General features: G+C 40.7%; 1 protein-coding gene across 1 annotated transcript in view; it reads left to right on the top strand.

Annotated features, from left to right (window-relative positions):
* CENPE (centromere protein E) overlaps nucleotides 1–12,605 on the top strand; it is a 73,350-nt gene extending 60,745 nt beyond the window's left edge. The window contains exons 37-46 of the mRNA XM_073340813.1: nucleotides 898–1,110; nucleotides 2,524–2,733; nucleotides 3,419–3,628; nucleotides 4,983–5,204; nucleotides 6,275–6,478; nucleotides 7,897–8,009; nucleotides 8,503–8,600; nucleotides 9,600–9,762; nucleotides 10,271–10,530; nucleotides 11,854–12,605. Coding sequence (XP_073196914.1) covers nucleotides 898–1,110; nucleotides 2,524–2,733; nucleotides 3,419–3,628; nucleotides 4,983–5,204; nucleotides 6,275–6,478; nucleotides 7,897–8,009; nucleotides 8,503–8,600; nucleotides 9,600–9,762; nucleotides 10,271–10,530; nucleotides 11,854–11,951 — 1,791 coding nt within the window. The 3' untranslated portion in view covers nucleotides 11,952–12,605. The remainder of the gene's footprint in view (nucleotides 1–897; nucleotides 1,111–2,523; nucleotides 2,734–3,418; nucleotides 3,629–4,982; nucleotides 5,205–6,274; nucleotides 6,479–7,896; nucleotides 8,010–8,502; nucleotides 8,601–9,599; nucleotides 9,763–10,270; nucleotides 10,531–11,853) is intronic.
* The last annotated feature ends 2,713 nt before the right edge of the window (nucleotides 12,606–15,318 follow it).

The raw sequence follows: 15,318 nt of genomic DNA, 5'->3' as shown, positions 1-15,318 counted from the left end.
GATATCAGTATTGGTATACAATCTCTTTTTTGATAAAATTAACACTACATGTAATTAGCCTGTGCAATTCATTTCCACAAAATGTCATTGGGGCCAGGAGTTCATTAGTAGTCAAAGGGTTGGATGTTCGTATGGTTAGTGCAAACATCCAGTGTTAAAGTAGTAAAGATTTTTGTTTAAAGATTTGAAAGGGAAATATCCTTCATGCTTTATGACATAAACCAACATCTAACTAATAGGGATTAGGAAGAAACTTCCCTATGGGCAAGTTATTTAATAACTGCCTGCTTTAGGGTTTCTTGCACATACCACTGGAGTGTCTGATACGAGCCAGGTTAGACACAGGATAATGGTCTGATATGGCAATTCCTGTTTTCTCTGGGGGATTGAAGTATTGGGGAATCTAACATCTTGTTTAAATATAACTTACAGTAACCAGAGACATGGAAGGAGACAATGCCAGTTAGTAAACTTTGATTCAGTGCACATTCTTGAAATGTTCACTGTGTACTGAAAAATATATCGAACATATTTGATAGTTCAGCATGGGGAGGGGGGGGGAGTAGAGGTATGAAGATCTTTTTGAGTCTAAGTCATGGAAACAACTTGAGCTCATTTGAAAGCATATAATTGAGTCTGGGGCTCTGGCTCTTTTTGGAGAATTACCAAACTCTCTGCCTTTGTACTGTCTAACCTAATTTGTGTCCCATTTCCTTCTGTGGTGAGTAGTGATTGGAATCTTACTCCATAGTTATTTCTCTTAACATTATAAAACCAATAAATTCCCTAAAGAACCCATGGAGTCTGATGGGCTGTTAAAGCTTGATCACTTTGTAAAATATTCTTCAAGGATGCTTTATTCTTTATTGTGGCTGATTCCATTTCTCCTTATCTCAGGAGCTTCTGGAGAAATTCCTAATGATGGAGAAGAAATATGAGTGTCTCGCTACAGTGTCTCTAAATCTGAAAAGTGAACTCAGCAGTCAAAAAGCACTAATAGCTGGGATGCTGACACACCTTTCACCTGAACAGGCTAAACAAGTCAAAAGGCTTCAAACTGAAAATGAGAAAATAAGCAATCATCTCCAGAGCTTGTTGAACAAACTTAAGGTACAAATTTCAAACAGTGGTTGTGTGGAGGGCTTCATGTAGCTCTGCTTTTACATTTTATCCAACATACTAACACAAATGCTCATGGAGCACTATGGTTGTGAAGAAATTCCTAACTGATATGCAGTGTTGGGTTTGAGCTTCATTCCTGAACGTGTTCTGCTGTATGCAGTTGTTGCAGAACATATATAGTGTGTGCAATGTAAACTGATATGTAATTGCTGCATAAGTCCTATATAACAGGGCCAATTAAAAACCATAGAATTGGCCTTAAACTCTGAATATAGTTCAGCTACTTTGAATAGTCTAATACCCTTAACATTTCTTTAAAATGTTGTAACTGGTTAAAGAAAACTTGATCCGTATGCTAGATGCTCCAGAAGTAGAATTGTGGATCATTATGTAAACCTCTTCAAAATACAGGTTGCTTTTGTAGCATAGCCTTGTCCCATGGCAGGTGTTGATTTGAGACCTTTATTGGGTAGCTTTAAAGTTTCTGGATACTTGCAACACTCGCCCATCTTGCAGTTGAGTGATTGACTGCATTCATTCTTAATCACTTAAAATGAAGAGGAATGGGGGAAGAGAGGAGCTCTACCATATGAGTAGATCAGGTTCTATCATGCCAATAGGTACAGTAAATGTAGTTTAACATGTTAATTCTCTTCTGGGTCTTTGTAGTTGTGATTCCAGGCAATTTTCTGTTACTGGGGACAGAAGTTCAAAGAAAACAAAATATTGACTAGGCCTGAGAATGTATAGCTGTCACTTTTTGTAAATGTTTGTTAGCTAAGAAATTAAACAAATGTTCCATAGAGTGTGATCTCATAACTTCACATCAGCATTTGCATTTTTGGAGTCGTATGTTTAAGTTCTTGTTAAATTGTTCATAATAATTGTTGGTCCTTTTTTTCTTTTATAGTCTTCCTTCGTTTATTTACTTTGGGGGGACTTTTGTGTGTATGTAGTAGTTTCAGCCATTTAAAAAATAACAAACTTTAAACCTGGCAGATTGAGGCCATACTAGATGTCATAAAATGAATACATCAGATTTTCACTTGATTGCATTGGTGCAAATCTAGAGTAAGTCCTCTGAAATCAAGGTATTTTAATTTGCTTGGGTCCAAATTCTGCTCTTTGTTGGATTGCAAGCTATGTAGTATATGTTCCCACCACTAGTTTAGTATCTCAGTCAGTCTAGTCCAAATGCCCTGAAATCTTTGAGCTTTTCTAGAGCTGTGAAAAATATATTCTTTACAAACATCATGTGGAAATAATTGAGAAGAGGGTTTTTTACGAGGCCTCTTACTATACATTGTTTTTAAATTTTTTGCGTATGCATGAAGTGCTACACAGCTGTCTACACAGCTAAATGCAAGGTATCCTTAATGCTGACCTTTTCATATTCAACAGTTTCTGTTCAGCCGTGTTTGCCAGAAGAAGGCAGAACACTATACTACCATAAACAACCATGAAATGGAATTGCTTGATGAGAAGAGAAAACAGGATGAGCTACTGTCTCAGATTCGGTGTCTCAAGAAAACTTGTTTGAAACAGGATGAAACAGCTTCCCAAGAGTTAAATATCCACGAATTGCAGCAGAACTTGGACATCCACATCGAGGTAGCACTCGGTATATTGATTTGACTGAAATAGACATCAATATTTATATTTTGGGAAATATTTATATTTTGAGAAATATCACAACATGAATGTGCTACTTCACTGTGGAGTTGCTTTTATTTGCAGGTGACTCGCGCTTTTGTAAGCTATAGGAAAATAATTGACAGTAACCTTCACTTTTAAATATAATTGATCTGTTTTATCTTAATTTTCTGATCTGATCAGAATTAAATTTTCAATTTATGAAGTGACACAATAAGTGAGCTTATTATATGCAAGATATTCAGCCTGGGATCTCTCTATGTTGGTCTTATAAAGCACCTACAACTCCATTTGTAAAAATCTCTTGCTTGATTATTTTAAATACTATATATATACCGTTGAATGGCACAACTGTCCATTAAGTTAAGGATATTTTTATGCTATTAACAAAGGGGGTCGAATGTAAAATAAACTTTGAATCTATACTTCAAATATAGCGTAACTAGAAGCTAAGAAATATTCCATATACAACATTTTAGTGTAAGACAACAAATACAGTGTTTACTAACAATTTTTTAAAAAATTACTATAACAATATTGCGAGTAAAGTTATTTGAGCCATTCAGTCAATGAAAACTAATGTAGTGCAATCAAATTGGTAAATTGCTTGTTTTCATTTTTTTTCTTTTTTTTTTTAATGCAGCACATTCTCAGAGACATGTCAGAAACAGAAACTGAGCTTCTCAGCATAGAGACTGAGTTACAACAGGAAGAGAATACTAGAAAAGAAGCAATGCAGTTTTTGGAAACATGTTCAGGAAATCATTGTGATGTAGAAAAACTTAAAGAAGGAATAAAGCAAGACAACGAGAGGCTTTTACAAGTGATTAAATTCTGGACACCTAAAGTAAAGGTAAAAGTTCCTGCTATAACGGTACATCATTCAACTTGTCTTTTAACACAGCTCTGAAATCTATAAACCCACCAGATTTTTTTTTCTGGGAGTCTTCATGTGTTAACAAGTACTTGTATATTGGCAAAGCATCTGATTTCCAGTAGTATCTTCATATTGTACTAAGTTGTAAAGTGAAGCTCTACTTGGAACTTTTACAGGGTTTTTGTTTCTTCCTTTTGGTTTTTCTCACACTTCTGCAAGTTCTTGGTCCACATTGACCTTCAGGCCAGATGGAGCCCTAAAGATTTTTCATTCAGAAAATTGTTTTCTCCCCTGCCTCCCATGAACGTTCTTCTCATCGTTTCTGTGCTTTTTACTCTGTAATTGGGGTGGGGAAGGGTATTTTTTAAAAAAAAGTCAAATAGTCAGTGCTTGGAGCACCTGTTGTTATTTACGCCCAGGCATCTCTACGTATCAGAGATGTTTCTGTAGCTATGCACTATAAGCCCGAAATGGGGCATATGTCCACAATACTACCAATTCTCTGTTGGAGCTAGCCTGCTGAAGACTTTTGTCAGACATCCCATCTGAACTGTCTTCTGTCTGAAACTGTAACAGACTTTGTGTCTTGAACTTGAACAACGAGTTTTTAATGCAGCATGAAAAGATGTTCTAAAAGTTGTGGTCCAGTGTAATACTATACTCTGTATAGGAGCCCAACAAAAATGAATTTACACGTAAAGCTATTTCAGCAAAATTAAACTAAAACGATGACCGTTTCATTTAGAAATACGCAATCTGTATAAATGTCATGGTTTAATATGGCTGAGACTTCAAACTCTTCACCTAGGATACTATTTTCTTGTTTCTCCAACACTACTTCAAGACTTGATACAATAATCTGGTAAAACTTTGTTCAATTTTTTCTCTTTTCCATACCTTTCCTACCTCAGAAAACTCAAACTATGTTAGTGGGAGTAAAAGTTTAAGGACAGGACGTTCTGGGTTCTCTTATGAAGTAGTTCTCTCTCTCCTTCCCCACCACGGTGCCACCCCTATTTTTTATGGTTCTTGAGGCGAATCATCCAAATCTGGAAGTCCAGTTTGTACCTCAGAAAGGTTTTCAGGACTGGCTCCCATCGTGTATATTAGAAATTAATATATTCTACATGCATACATTTAACTGCTTTTTAAAGAGTCAGTTTCCTGCATAATTATTTTGCCATTTCCATACAAGTGGATGTATGTACTCTGACAAATTAAATATTTGGGTTGGTTTCTTAGCATATATCTTTATGGTATTTTATTTGTGGCTGGGTTCTAAAAGCTAATAGTTTTACAATTACATGCATGGCACTATTTAATTTTGCAGACACTCCTTCAAACGTCATTGGAAATGGATACCAGAACTGCCAACTATTGCAAGGACTCAGAAATTGAACTGAAACAAACAAAAGGGAAAACTGAGGAGTTACTTGAGCAACTGAAGACAGTTAAGGAACAGTTGGCACCTTGTGGTGTTGCTAATCTTGCACTAGAAGAAGAAAACTATAGACTTGGTAACCAATTAAAAGCCACAGAACAAGATATAAAGGTATATAATCTGATATGTTAATCAATTTAAATCAGCAGAAATGCAAAACCATCTGTAAACGAAGTAGAGAAATTTCACAGGGTACTTTAAACTGAGTTTAAAAAAAACAAAAACTAAGAAAATAAGAGACTAGATAATTAATATCTAGGAGGAGGGATAGCTCAGTGGTTTGAGCATTGGCCTGCTAAACCCAGGATTGTGAGTTCAATCCTTGAGGGGACCATTTAGGAATCTGGGGCAAAAATTGGGGATTGGTCCTGCTTTGAGCAGGGGGTTGAACTAGATGACCTCCTGAGGTCCCTTCCAACCCTGAGATTCTATGAGTGTAAAACTGCTGTACACACCACTGGCCCAGACTACACTTAACTTTTTTGTAGCTGTTTCATTATCCAAAAATAAATTAAAGCAGTCTTATTTAGAATGTGAAGAGTTGACGCTGTAGGTACAGGTTAGATTTACAATAGTGTATATGAATATTAACCAACTGAGAGCATTTCAAATGTGTTTAAATATATTTAAAATATTGTGCCTAACAGTGCGATGGCTGTAAGGCTACATGTGGTCATACAATCCTTATGTCTGTTAGACTAGAGATTGGCACAGAACTCAAAACCAAAATTGAAGAATTTAGATAATAATTCAGAAAGGTCCTATTGGATCAGGACTGAACTGGGAAACTAGATAATGACATGGGTGATACATCAGTTCATAAACTTTTAGTAGAAATGACTAGGTACTTGACTATAGTGAAGAAATGAAGATATCTGGTACATCTTCAAGAATGTTAAATTAGTGTAGGACAATTGAGTAGCTGATCACTTATAATCAGTTGTCAGATGCACTTGTTTTCTAAAGTTTTGAGCACTCCGGAATATCTGGAAAAATGTTATGCTGACAGCCCTGGAGTCTGAAGTAGTTGCCACAGGTAGGCAGCACAAGCCTTCTTACATTTTTCAGCCAACAGAATGAGACAATATTTTATTTCCTTGACCTCTAATACAGCTGATAAGCCTGCCAAATGTAGTTGTAATTGCTAGGATAACTTCTAATAACTGGATATTTTTCTCAAGATTATGAAAACAACAATCCAAAAGTTGGAAGATGCAGTAAATGAAGCAGGAAAAAATGTCAAGGAGAAGGAAGAGAAAATATCCATGTTACAAACAGAGATTAAAACTAAAGCTGCTGCAAGTGAACTTAACCAACTTCAGGCTAAATTGAATGAGACAGAGAAGTGTCTTAGAAATGCGTTAACAGAGAAACAGACTTTCAAGGTATGTTTCATTGTAAAACTTCAGTTGTTTAAGCAAAATGTCACTCCTGTTTTCCACTTGAGAGCTAGGAGGAAATCTGAGAAGGTTCTTGAGGGCCAACATGTGGAAGCCAATCTGTTGCACTATATGGTATTGAAGTGATGCATTCTTTCCCTAGGGTTTAGCCTGTATCTTCAGACATTCTCGGTGCAGCAGTGAGTGACCAAGCTTGGAACCCAAGTTATACTCCTAGGAGAATTTTGTGCCACTGCGCATGCGCAAAATTTATTTATGCCCCCCACAGATTTATTTGCTTCCTCACAGAAAAATGACTTTCTGATGGGAAGCGAATGGAAGCCACAAGAGTGGTCATGCAGCCCTCCCCAGCAGTATGTTTCGGGTGCCCAGGGCAGCCGGCAGAGAGGTAAATCACTGTAGGGCAGGAGGCGGAACTGGGGAAGACCCAGCTGGTGGCTCCTGACCTGTGTCAGGCTCAGCACCTGGGCTGGGCTGGATGGGACTACTTCTTCCCCTGCATGGCACCCCCAGATTTCTCTCCTGGCTTCAGGAAGCTCTGTAAACTCCCTTTCCACACCTCTGCTTCCTGAACTCATCGCTCCTCAGCTGCAGCGGGAGGGATCCCTGTACAGGGAGCTGCTCCCCCATCTGCCCAACCACTGTGCATCCAGACCCCCTCAATTCCAGACCCCCCTGCACTCAGAACCTCTCCTGAGGAGTCCCACTCGCGCTGCACCTGGACTATCCTGATAAGCCACCCACACTCAAATCCCCTGCTGAGCTCTACCCCCCGCACACCCAGGCACCCCCACTCCATGGCACTGAGCTCTAACCACCTTCACCTGGACCCCCCTGAAGAGTCTCATTACCATTGCACTCAGAACCCCCCAACAAACCCCTGTGCATCCAGATTCTCTCTGCACCCAGATTGCCCCACACAGAACCCTCTCAACCCCCACCTGGATCCCCCCACACTAAGCCCCTCCACATTTGGATGCTGTTTTGCTGAGCCTGCCTGCCCACACCTGATGCACCTGGCACAGAGGGGCAGGGCCTGGGGTGTTTCTGGGGCAGGCCAGGTCCTTGCAGTGTGTCAGGGTTGGGTGCAGACTCACTGCTGAGTCCATGTCCCTGGAGCAGTGATCTCACAATTCTGTGCAGCCAGTGGCCTATGCTCCCCAGTGCCATGCTGGAGCCTCCACATTTATTTGACAAATAACATTTGCAGACTTTTGCAGAATTTTAAAATATTGTGCGCAGGATTTTAATTTTTTGGCGCAGAATGCCCTCAGGAGTAAAGTTATATCATTAGAATAAGAGTATTGCCTCTGCAAGATGGTATTTAAATATCCCTAATTAACTTTAACAGATCTAACTTTCTTATCACTAGATCTCCTCTTTTCTCCCATCCAACATATTAGGCGAAATTAGATAAAGGTGCCACGTTATATAAAGAAGAAATTGATCATCTCAAAACTCAGTTGGTGAAAGCTGACATGGAAAGAATGAAACAATCCAGAATTTTTGAACAGGAGTAAGTTTAATTTTTTTACTGAAGTATGATATCCTGAAATTTTCCAGTTCTTTTTTTGGAAAGCATAAGGTCTGATGTTTAAAAGTATTTTTTTATACAGGTTGTTTCAAACATCCTACCTAAACACTTCAGATATTTCCCAGAAATAGGTAGAAACTGCACTGAAAATACAAACCTGATTGGATATTTGGTGCTCAGGCATTGTTTCGAAGAGAGCTCTGAGTGTCTTTAATCTACCCAGAAACTATAGAGCTATTTTGTCGTAAGGCATGCGGAGTAGCAGGCTGTGTACATTAAATATTTTGTGCTTCCTTGGTGAAGAGTTCTAGTTTCTTAGCTCTGATATGTTTGGCTATTTTATCGGTATATTTGGATCCTGTTGCTATTTGATTTCTCATTTGGAGAGAAACAAACAAATTAAAACTGCAAAATGTTGCAGAATTACACAATGGCAAACTGCTAAAATAGTGGCTTCCTCTTTTTCCTTATGCAGAATTGCTACTACAAAAGCTCTTGCAGAACACAAAGAGGAACAGTTAAGAAAATTAAAAGAAGAACTGAGAAGAGCACAGCAAGAACAAGATGTTACTGGTAAATATAAAATACATACAAGGGATTTTTTTCACAATATCTATACAAACAAAACATAGATTTGAGGCTGTGGGTTGTGCATAGAGCACTAGATAGGAAAATGTTTAGTCTTTGGTCCACAGTTGGTTTAAGGAGGGACAGTACTTTCTTTGGGACATACGGTAGGTGAGGTGTAGTGAGAGAGCTCTTCAGACCCCACTCATTAACTCTGGAAATCACAGTAATTTGGCACGTAGAGTTCTTCCATGTGTGACTGCAGCAGCGACGAGGTATGAAAGTGCAGACCTTTAATTTTTTTTTTTTTTTTGCTTGTCATATCTGAATGACATGTCTGACTATTTCTGTAATTGGCCCCACACCTTCATCAAACACTCCTGGACAGAGTGGTACAGTTTGTATAGCTTTTGCAAAACTAGAGGCAAAAGGGAATCCTCACTATATCAAGATGTGAGACAGTGTGGCCTAGTAGATAGAGCACTGGGCTGTGACTGGAAAGACCTGGGTTCCGTTTCTGGCTCTATTCACTGGGTTACTTTGAACAAATCACTTCCTCTCTCTAGGCCTCAACTTCCCCACCTGTAAAAGGGGAATAACAATTCTTTCCTCTTTTTGTAAAGTGCTTTAAGATCTACTGCTGAATAATTCTATGAGCTAGGTATTATGGTTATCTCTTCTAACCATAACTGATATTATATTACTGTATTTTGGATTTGTCAGTTACATGCAGTAGATCATGTGATTTACTAGAGAACCGTTTGAATTTTATACTAGGTAACTGGCAGTCTGTTTGAATTCCTGTGTAGAAAGATTGAAGCTGTTGTAACCGTATTTGTAACCCATACAGTGAACACTTAATCCCAAAAGGAAATTTTAATATAATTTTCTAGTCATAAAACACTTCTTTATTTACTTTATGAAGGTCAACTTTACTTGATTTTTTGTATTGTCCAAGATATAGCAAACAGCTTCTAATATATATTCAAATAATTTTTTTCCCAGTAATATCAGGAAAAGATGTTCCTCAGGAATCCCATATACCCCTGACTTGTGGTGGTGGCAGTGGGATTGTGCAAAGCACACACATGCTCATTTTAAAATCTGAACAAGCTAAATTACAGAAAGAAAACCTGCAGTTGAAGAAAAACAATGACCTTCTAGTAAAGTAAGTTTTTAAAAAGCTGATCATCAGAGTCTAGACTCTAGTTTCTGATTTAACTGCATACATTACTATACTTGCTGTTTGATTTACAGTCAAATGCAGTAAGAGTTCATATTTCTGGGGAGAATCCGAGAAATGAGAAATTTTGAAAGATCCATTTGTTTTGATGAACTTTCTTCTCTTTGTGGCTGGGGACTTGTGCCTCTCACACATCAGCGGTTTGAATTCGGACACCAACAGTGGTGACGTTTTATCATTCAGTCTCTTCCTTACACCTTAGGAAAGGAGTTGGCTTCCCTTCTTAATATAAACTTGCTTACATGAGTTGGCAGTAATTGGTTGTCTAACAGTTTTGCAGCAGACAGTTGAATGGGTATGGAGACTTAACTGCTTTGATTCTAGAGATTGTCCCTTGAAGTTAGGATCAGGACACATTGATACGGCAGTGTGAGGGAACTTGCATTGTCATGCTTCCAGTAGTTTACACTCTTATCATTTTTCTCTTTTTAAGCAATGAGCTTCAGCTGAAAGAAGAACTAACCAAATGGAAAGAGAGAGCACTAAAAATGAGAGCAGAATCCTGTAGAGACACCACTAAGGAGAAGATACAGAGGTCTCCAAGGAAGACCACACCTCGTTCAGTTAAAGAGCAAATGCCTTCTCCCTCCAAGGAAGTTTCTTCACGAGAAATTCTGCCTCTGGATTCACCAAACACACTGCCTCTTACTTGTCCAAATTTCTTTGATAATTCAAGCTTAGGCACACTTACAGGTGCGTAATGCAATAATGTTTCTGTTAGGAACACCTATTCAGTAGAACGTTAAGGGGTTGGCTAGCCAGACCTGTGAAAGGTCTAGGGTAGGTACACACTACAGTGACTTCATATGTACTTGGGGACTTGAATACCTAAATTGAGTGAGTATTCAAAAGATTGGGGTAGCTTTTATTGCAGTATATACTGAACTTAGTGATTAATAGTAAGGATGGACAAATGAAATATTGTGCAATTGTACAGTGGATATATTGGGCTCTGAGAGGGGTTTTGTATTTTTTATTTACATTATTTAATTTATATAGTTTTAGTTCAGAAAGGTTTGGAAAGGGTGAATTCTAGACCTGGTTGGGATTTTTTTGGATTAAACAGTTCTTTGTTGTAAAGTGCTAGTTTGTTGAAATAAAAGACCCTGGATTTCCCGTATCATAGATACTTCCCTAACAACTGGAATATTGGCTACTCTGGGGTAGGTTGCTCTCTTGTTTTTTGCCACAAGTTTTAAAAGGTCTGAATTTCATCCCAGTCTAGAACAAAACCAGATGCTGAAACCTCAAAACTTTGCACAAAATGGCATTCTTGTCTTCTAGCCAGCCCGAGTGAATTCTCCAGCATTGGCCCTCCACCAATGCAGAGAGCTATGAGCTAGTTTCACCCGCTTGACTCTAGAGACGGCATTTAACCAAATTTCTGTCTCCAAGGCCTAACCTTTAGTTTCAAGAGCAAGTTTTGCACCCAAGCCACTAGTCTCTCCACCTGCAGCTGCAAAGATGGCAGCCTGGGCAGTGTCTCCTTTCCCATTCCCTCTACCCTCCTTTGGTCTGCTTCTCTTCTTTCCTGCCTGTCTCAACAACCCTTGGCCGGCAAATAATGGCTTCTCTGCTCTTCTCCACGCAGGCACTTTTTGTGGGGGAAGCCTTTACTGGTGGCCTGCATTACATCTTAACAGCACCACTGCAGCCACTATTAGCGGTTTGAAAAACCATCAATGCTCCCCGGCAGTGTGGTGAAGCACTAGGTCGCTGGAGCAAGTTTTGACATTGTCACCACTGTTCAGTGCATGTGATCTAACTTGTTCCTGATGCTTCTGCCAGCAAATCTCCCCATGTCTGAGGTCCGCACAGAATTTCATGTCCCAGCCCAACTGCTAAGATCAAAGAAGCGCCTTGTCTAGACTAGGATTTAAAGATATTGGTTGGATCATGTAGTCTAGCTCAATCCTTTGAACACCTTCTAAAAGTCTAGACAAGGCAAAGCAATTGTAACTTTCCCAGTTTAGCACATGCTAAAGTAAAAGTCTTTCTATTTTCTCTCTTATATAGACATGCGACCTGCAGGAACAGAGTGTATAGAAGATCGCTTTAAGCACTGGTTTGGAGCATCAGAAAAAGATAAAGCACCTGACTGCACAACCCAGTAAAACGGCCTGTTATTGTTTACTGTCCTTGCTAGTGGAAAAAGTCAGAGATTGCATATAGAGAAGACGTGCTACAGAAGTAGCTGGTATGTTTTAACTCTAGCCAGTGGGAAGAAGTTTTCTTGGAGCAGGAACTAAGCAAATAACTGGAAAAGCTGGAATACAAAAATGTGACAATAGTGTTGCCTGCATCCAGCTGATGGTGCCCCTGTAGCGGTTCTCCATTGCTCCTCTTATGATGGCAAAGATAATGAAGCCAGCCAGCTGAAGAGGAAGTGAAAACTGGAATGGATCTCAAATCAGAGAATCTCTACTGTGAAACTTATCAGTGTTAAACTTTCCCCTCTCACTCCCAAGACAACCCTCCCAAAGGCAATCAATTTAATCTTGGAAGTCCATAAGGAAAGTGGAGGGAACTTTTTCTGCTACTCTTTTTCTAGTGTTCAATGTTACTTCAAGTTTTATATGTTGACTTTTCTTGGATGGGGAATAGCATTCTCATTCAGGTTTTTTTTAACCAGTTTCTATATAATATTCTATTTATGAGCTCACAATCAAGGCTGTGTTTTTAAAAAGTCTCTACTTCATATCTGCAGTGCACAGTTGATTCTGGTCTGAATAATTTCATCTTTTGTCAATAAAGATTGTTATATGCATACAGGCAATCAAACTAGAATTGGTCATTGTACTAGGCAACAAAGCTAACTATTGCCATTTCTTGTTGTGTCATTGGGGGACGTGGCAGGAGGCTCCTGCCTACTGGTCACAGCTGAGTGATGGGAGTCTCGCCTAGCAGCAAGTATGGGGTTCATATACTCTATCACACACCCTCCCCCTCAGGTTCTGCTGTGGGGCTTTATCAGGTAAATCCTCCCTGTCCTTCTCCAAAAAGAAATTGGCTTTCTTAATGTCTTTCCCAGCCCATTGAAGGATTTCAAAGCTATAAGGCTGTAGCAAGAGATACCATCTCATGAGCCTAGGGTTGGTGTCTTTCATGGTGTTCGGCCAATGTACCAGGGCACAGTCACCAATTTGAAATAGTTCCCCTGCAGATAATAGCTCGGCGCATCCAAATCCTGTTTCACCGAAAGGGCTTCCTTTTTTATGGCTGAGTAGGAAATCTCCCGTGGAAACAATTTCCTGCTGAGGTATACTGTGGGGTGCTCCTCCCCATCAATGTTCTGCGACAACACTGCACTCAGGCCCACTTCTGAGGCATCCATCTTGAAGGATGAACTCAGGGGTGAAGTCCAGATGGATGAGTATGCGTTCCTGGCTCAGCCTCTCCGTCACTTCCCGGAAGACCATTTCACAGGCTGCTGACCACGGGACCTTCTAGTGCTGTTCTTCACCAGGTCATTTAGGGGCATTGCGATCATGGCAAACGCTGGGATGAATCTTCTGTAGTACCTTGTGAGGCCAAACCTGGTGCACTTGCTGCTTGGTCGTGGAAACAACGCACTTTGCCTGGGCTTGTCCTTTGTTGACCAGGGACCATTTTTTTTCCTTCTCCCATGCGGTAGCGCAGATATGTCACCTCCTGCTGCCCCAGACGGCATTTGGCTGGGTTCACTGTCAACCCTGCCATCTTCAACATCTACAATACGGCTGTGATGTGTTTAAGATAGTCTTCCCAGTCCTGGCTGTAAATGATGTAGTCTATGTATGTTACAGCATACACTTCATGTGGCTGTAGCACCCAGTCCATTAGGCGCTGGAAGGTCGCCACTGCCCCACTGTATGCTGAAGGGCATTGCTATAAATTGGTACAGCCTCCAGGGTGTGAAGTGTTCTTCCGTGCTTTGTTTGTTGGGGAGGGGATCTGCCAGCAGCCCTTGGTTTGCTCTAGGGTGGAGAGGTAATCAGCAGCCCCCGGCCAATCAAGCAGCTCATCGACCCATGTTTTTGCCCATTTAAAAAATACAGGCAACCTTTTCTTTTTAGAAACTCCAGCATCCCCATGCTTTGGAGCAAGGAGTTGAAATTTGGCAGAGGTGGGCTATGTATCAGGGATGTGCCTTTTGCCATCCATATGAAAATCTGCCCAAATTTGGCCAAGTTAAGAGTCTGAAAAACTGCAGTTTGCACATGTTCCATAGAGATTTGCTAGGGCTTCACAACTTAATTTTCCCAAAGATTTTGTGTACTGTATGTTGTAGCCTGGGACTGAGCAGGACTCCCCCTGCATTTGGAATTCTGGGCCATGTTGGGTCCAGAACTGAGCAGGGAGCCTCTCCTGTGCTTTCAGTACTCCCCCTTCTGGGCTCAAGCAGCATGGAGGAGAAATCCACCTGAATCGAATGCAGAGGGGACAAGAGTGGAACCTGCATGGGCAGGGTGAATAGAGTGTGACAAGGAGCCTGGAGAGGAAGAGACTAGCATAGGGAGTGGGTGATTGGGACCAGCTGGGCAAGTTGACTGGGGATTAGGGGGCCAGGAGACAGGGGAAACATCTGATGAGGAGCCAGAGTGCAGGAGGAAGAGAACTGGGATTGGATGTGCAAAGATTGGGACATGGAGTTAAGCTGGAGGCCATACTGAAATTGGACATGGACCCCAAAAGAGATCCAGGAGGTAGTGGGGATGTGAGTGTTGGGGTGAGTTGAGGTGATCAAGTGAGCAGGGAGGAAAGAAACAGCTTGGCCTGAAGCTGGGAATAGTCAGGCAAGGATACTATCGGGGAGTATGGGCGATGAGATTTGGATGGCTGGCAAGGACGCTAGGGACAAAGAGCTGAGCAGTAAGATTGGAAACAATGGAGTGAGATGAAGGGGGGTAGACAATGCAAGGAGTCTGGGACTGGGATGAGAAGCCTGAGGACTGGGACTAGCTAAGTGAGGAGAATGAGCCTGGGAGGGGGAGCCAGGGCAGGGAAGAGGAGGATGGGAGCAAAAGAATGTGTACACACTATTACTCCCCTCCAGAGTCTGGAATGGAACACACATGCTTGAGTCTTGCTGTTCCTTTGCTTCCATAAATGGCTGTGAAACCCTCTGGTAAAGTGTCTCAATCCCTCTAGTGCTGGTCCACGTAGAGGATAGCAACTTACTACTGTTCTCAGTTACTCCATGAGCGCCAGTAGCAGGTTCCAATCCTGCGGATGAATCACGGCTCAATGCGATGCCACATGCTGGAATTTTTTCAATTTGCTTTTTTTTTAAAAAAAAAAACCTAGGAAATTACACATACAAAGCTACATTAAAAGGTCATTATTGAGGTTGCAGACTGAAGTATTAACTTAGGAAATGCCAGTATGAGCACCCATGTGTGAGGGTTCAACTAGGAGCATGATTCCCAAGGAGGAGAGAACCCCTCATAATCTATGGGGTACGTTTTCTGCAAACTCCAGAGGCTCTGCATCCCTCCCGAG

The sequence above is a fragment of the Lepidochelys kempii genome, chromosome 4 (genome assembly GCF_965140265.1).
Source record: "Lepidochelys kempii isolate rLepKem1 chromosome 4, rLepKem1.hap2, whole genome shotgun sequence".
Taxonomy (NCBI): domain Eukaryota; kingdom Metazoa; phylum Chordata; order Testudines; family Cheloniidae; genus Lepidochelys; species Lepidochelys kempii.
The sequence above is the reverse complement of the archived record's forward strand: the minus strand, read 5'-3'. Positions and strand labels throughout refer to the sequence as shown.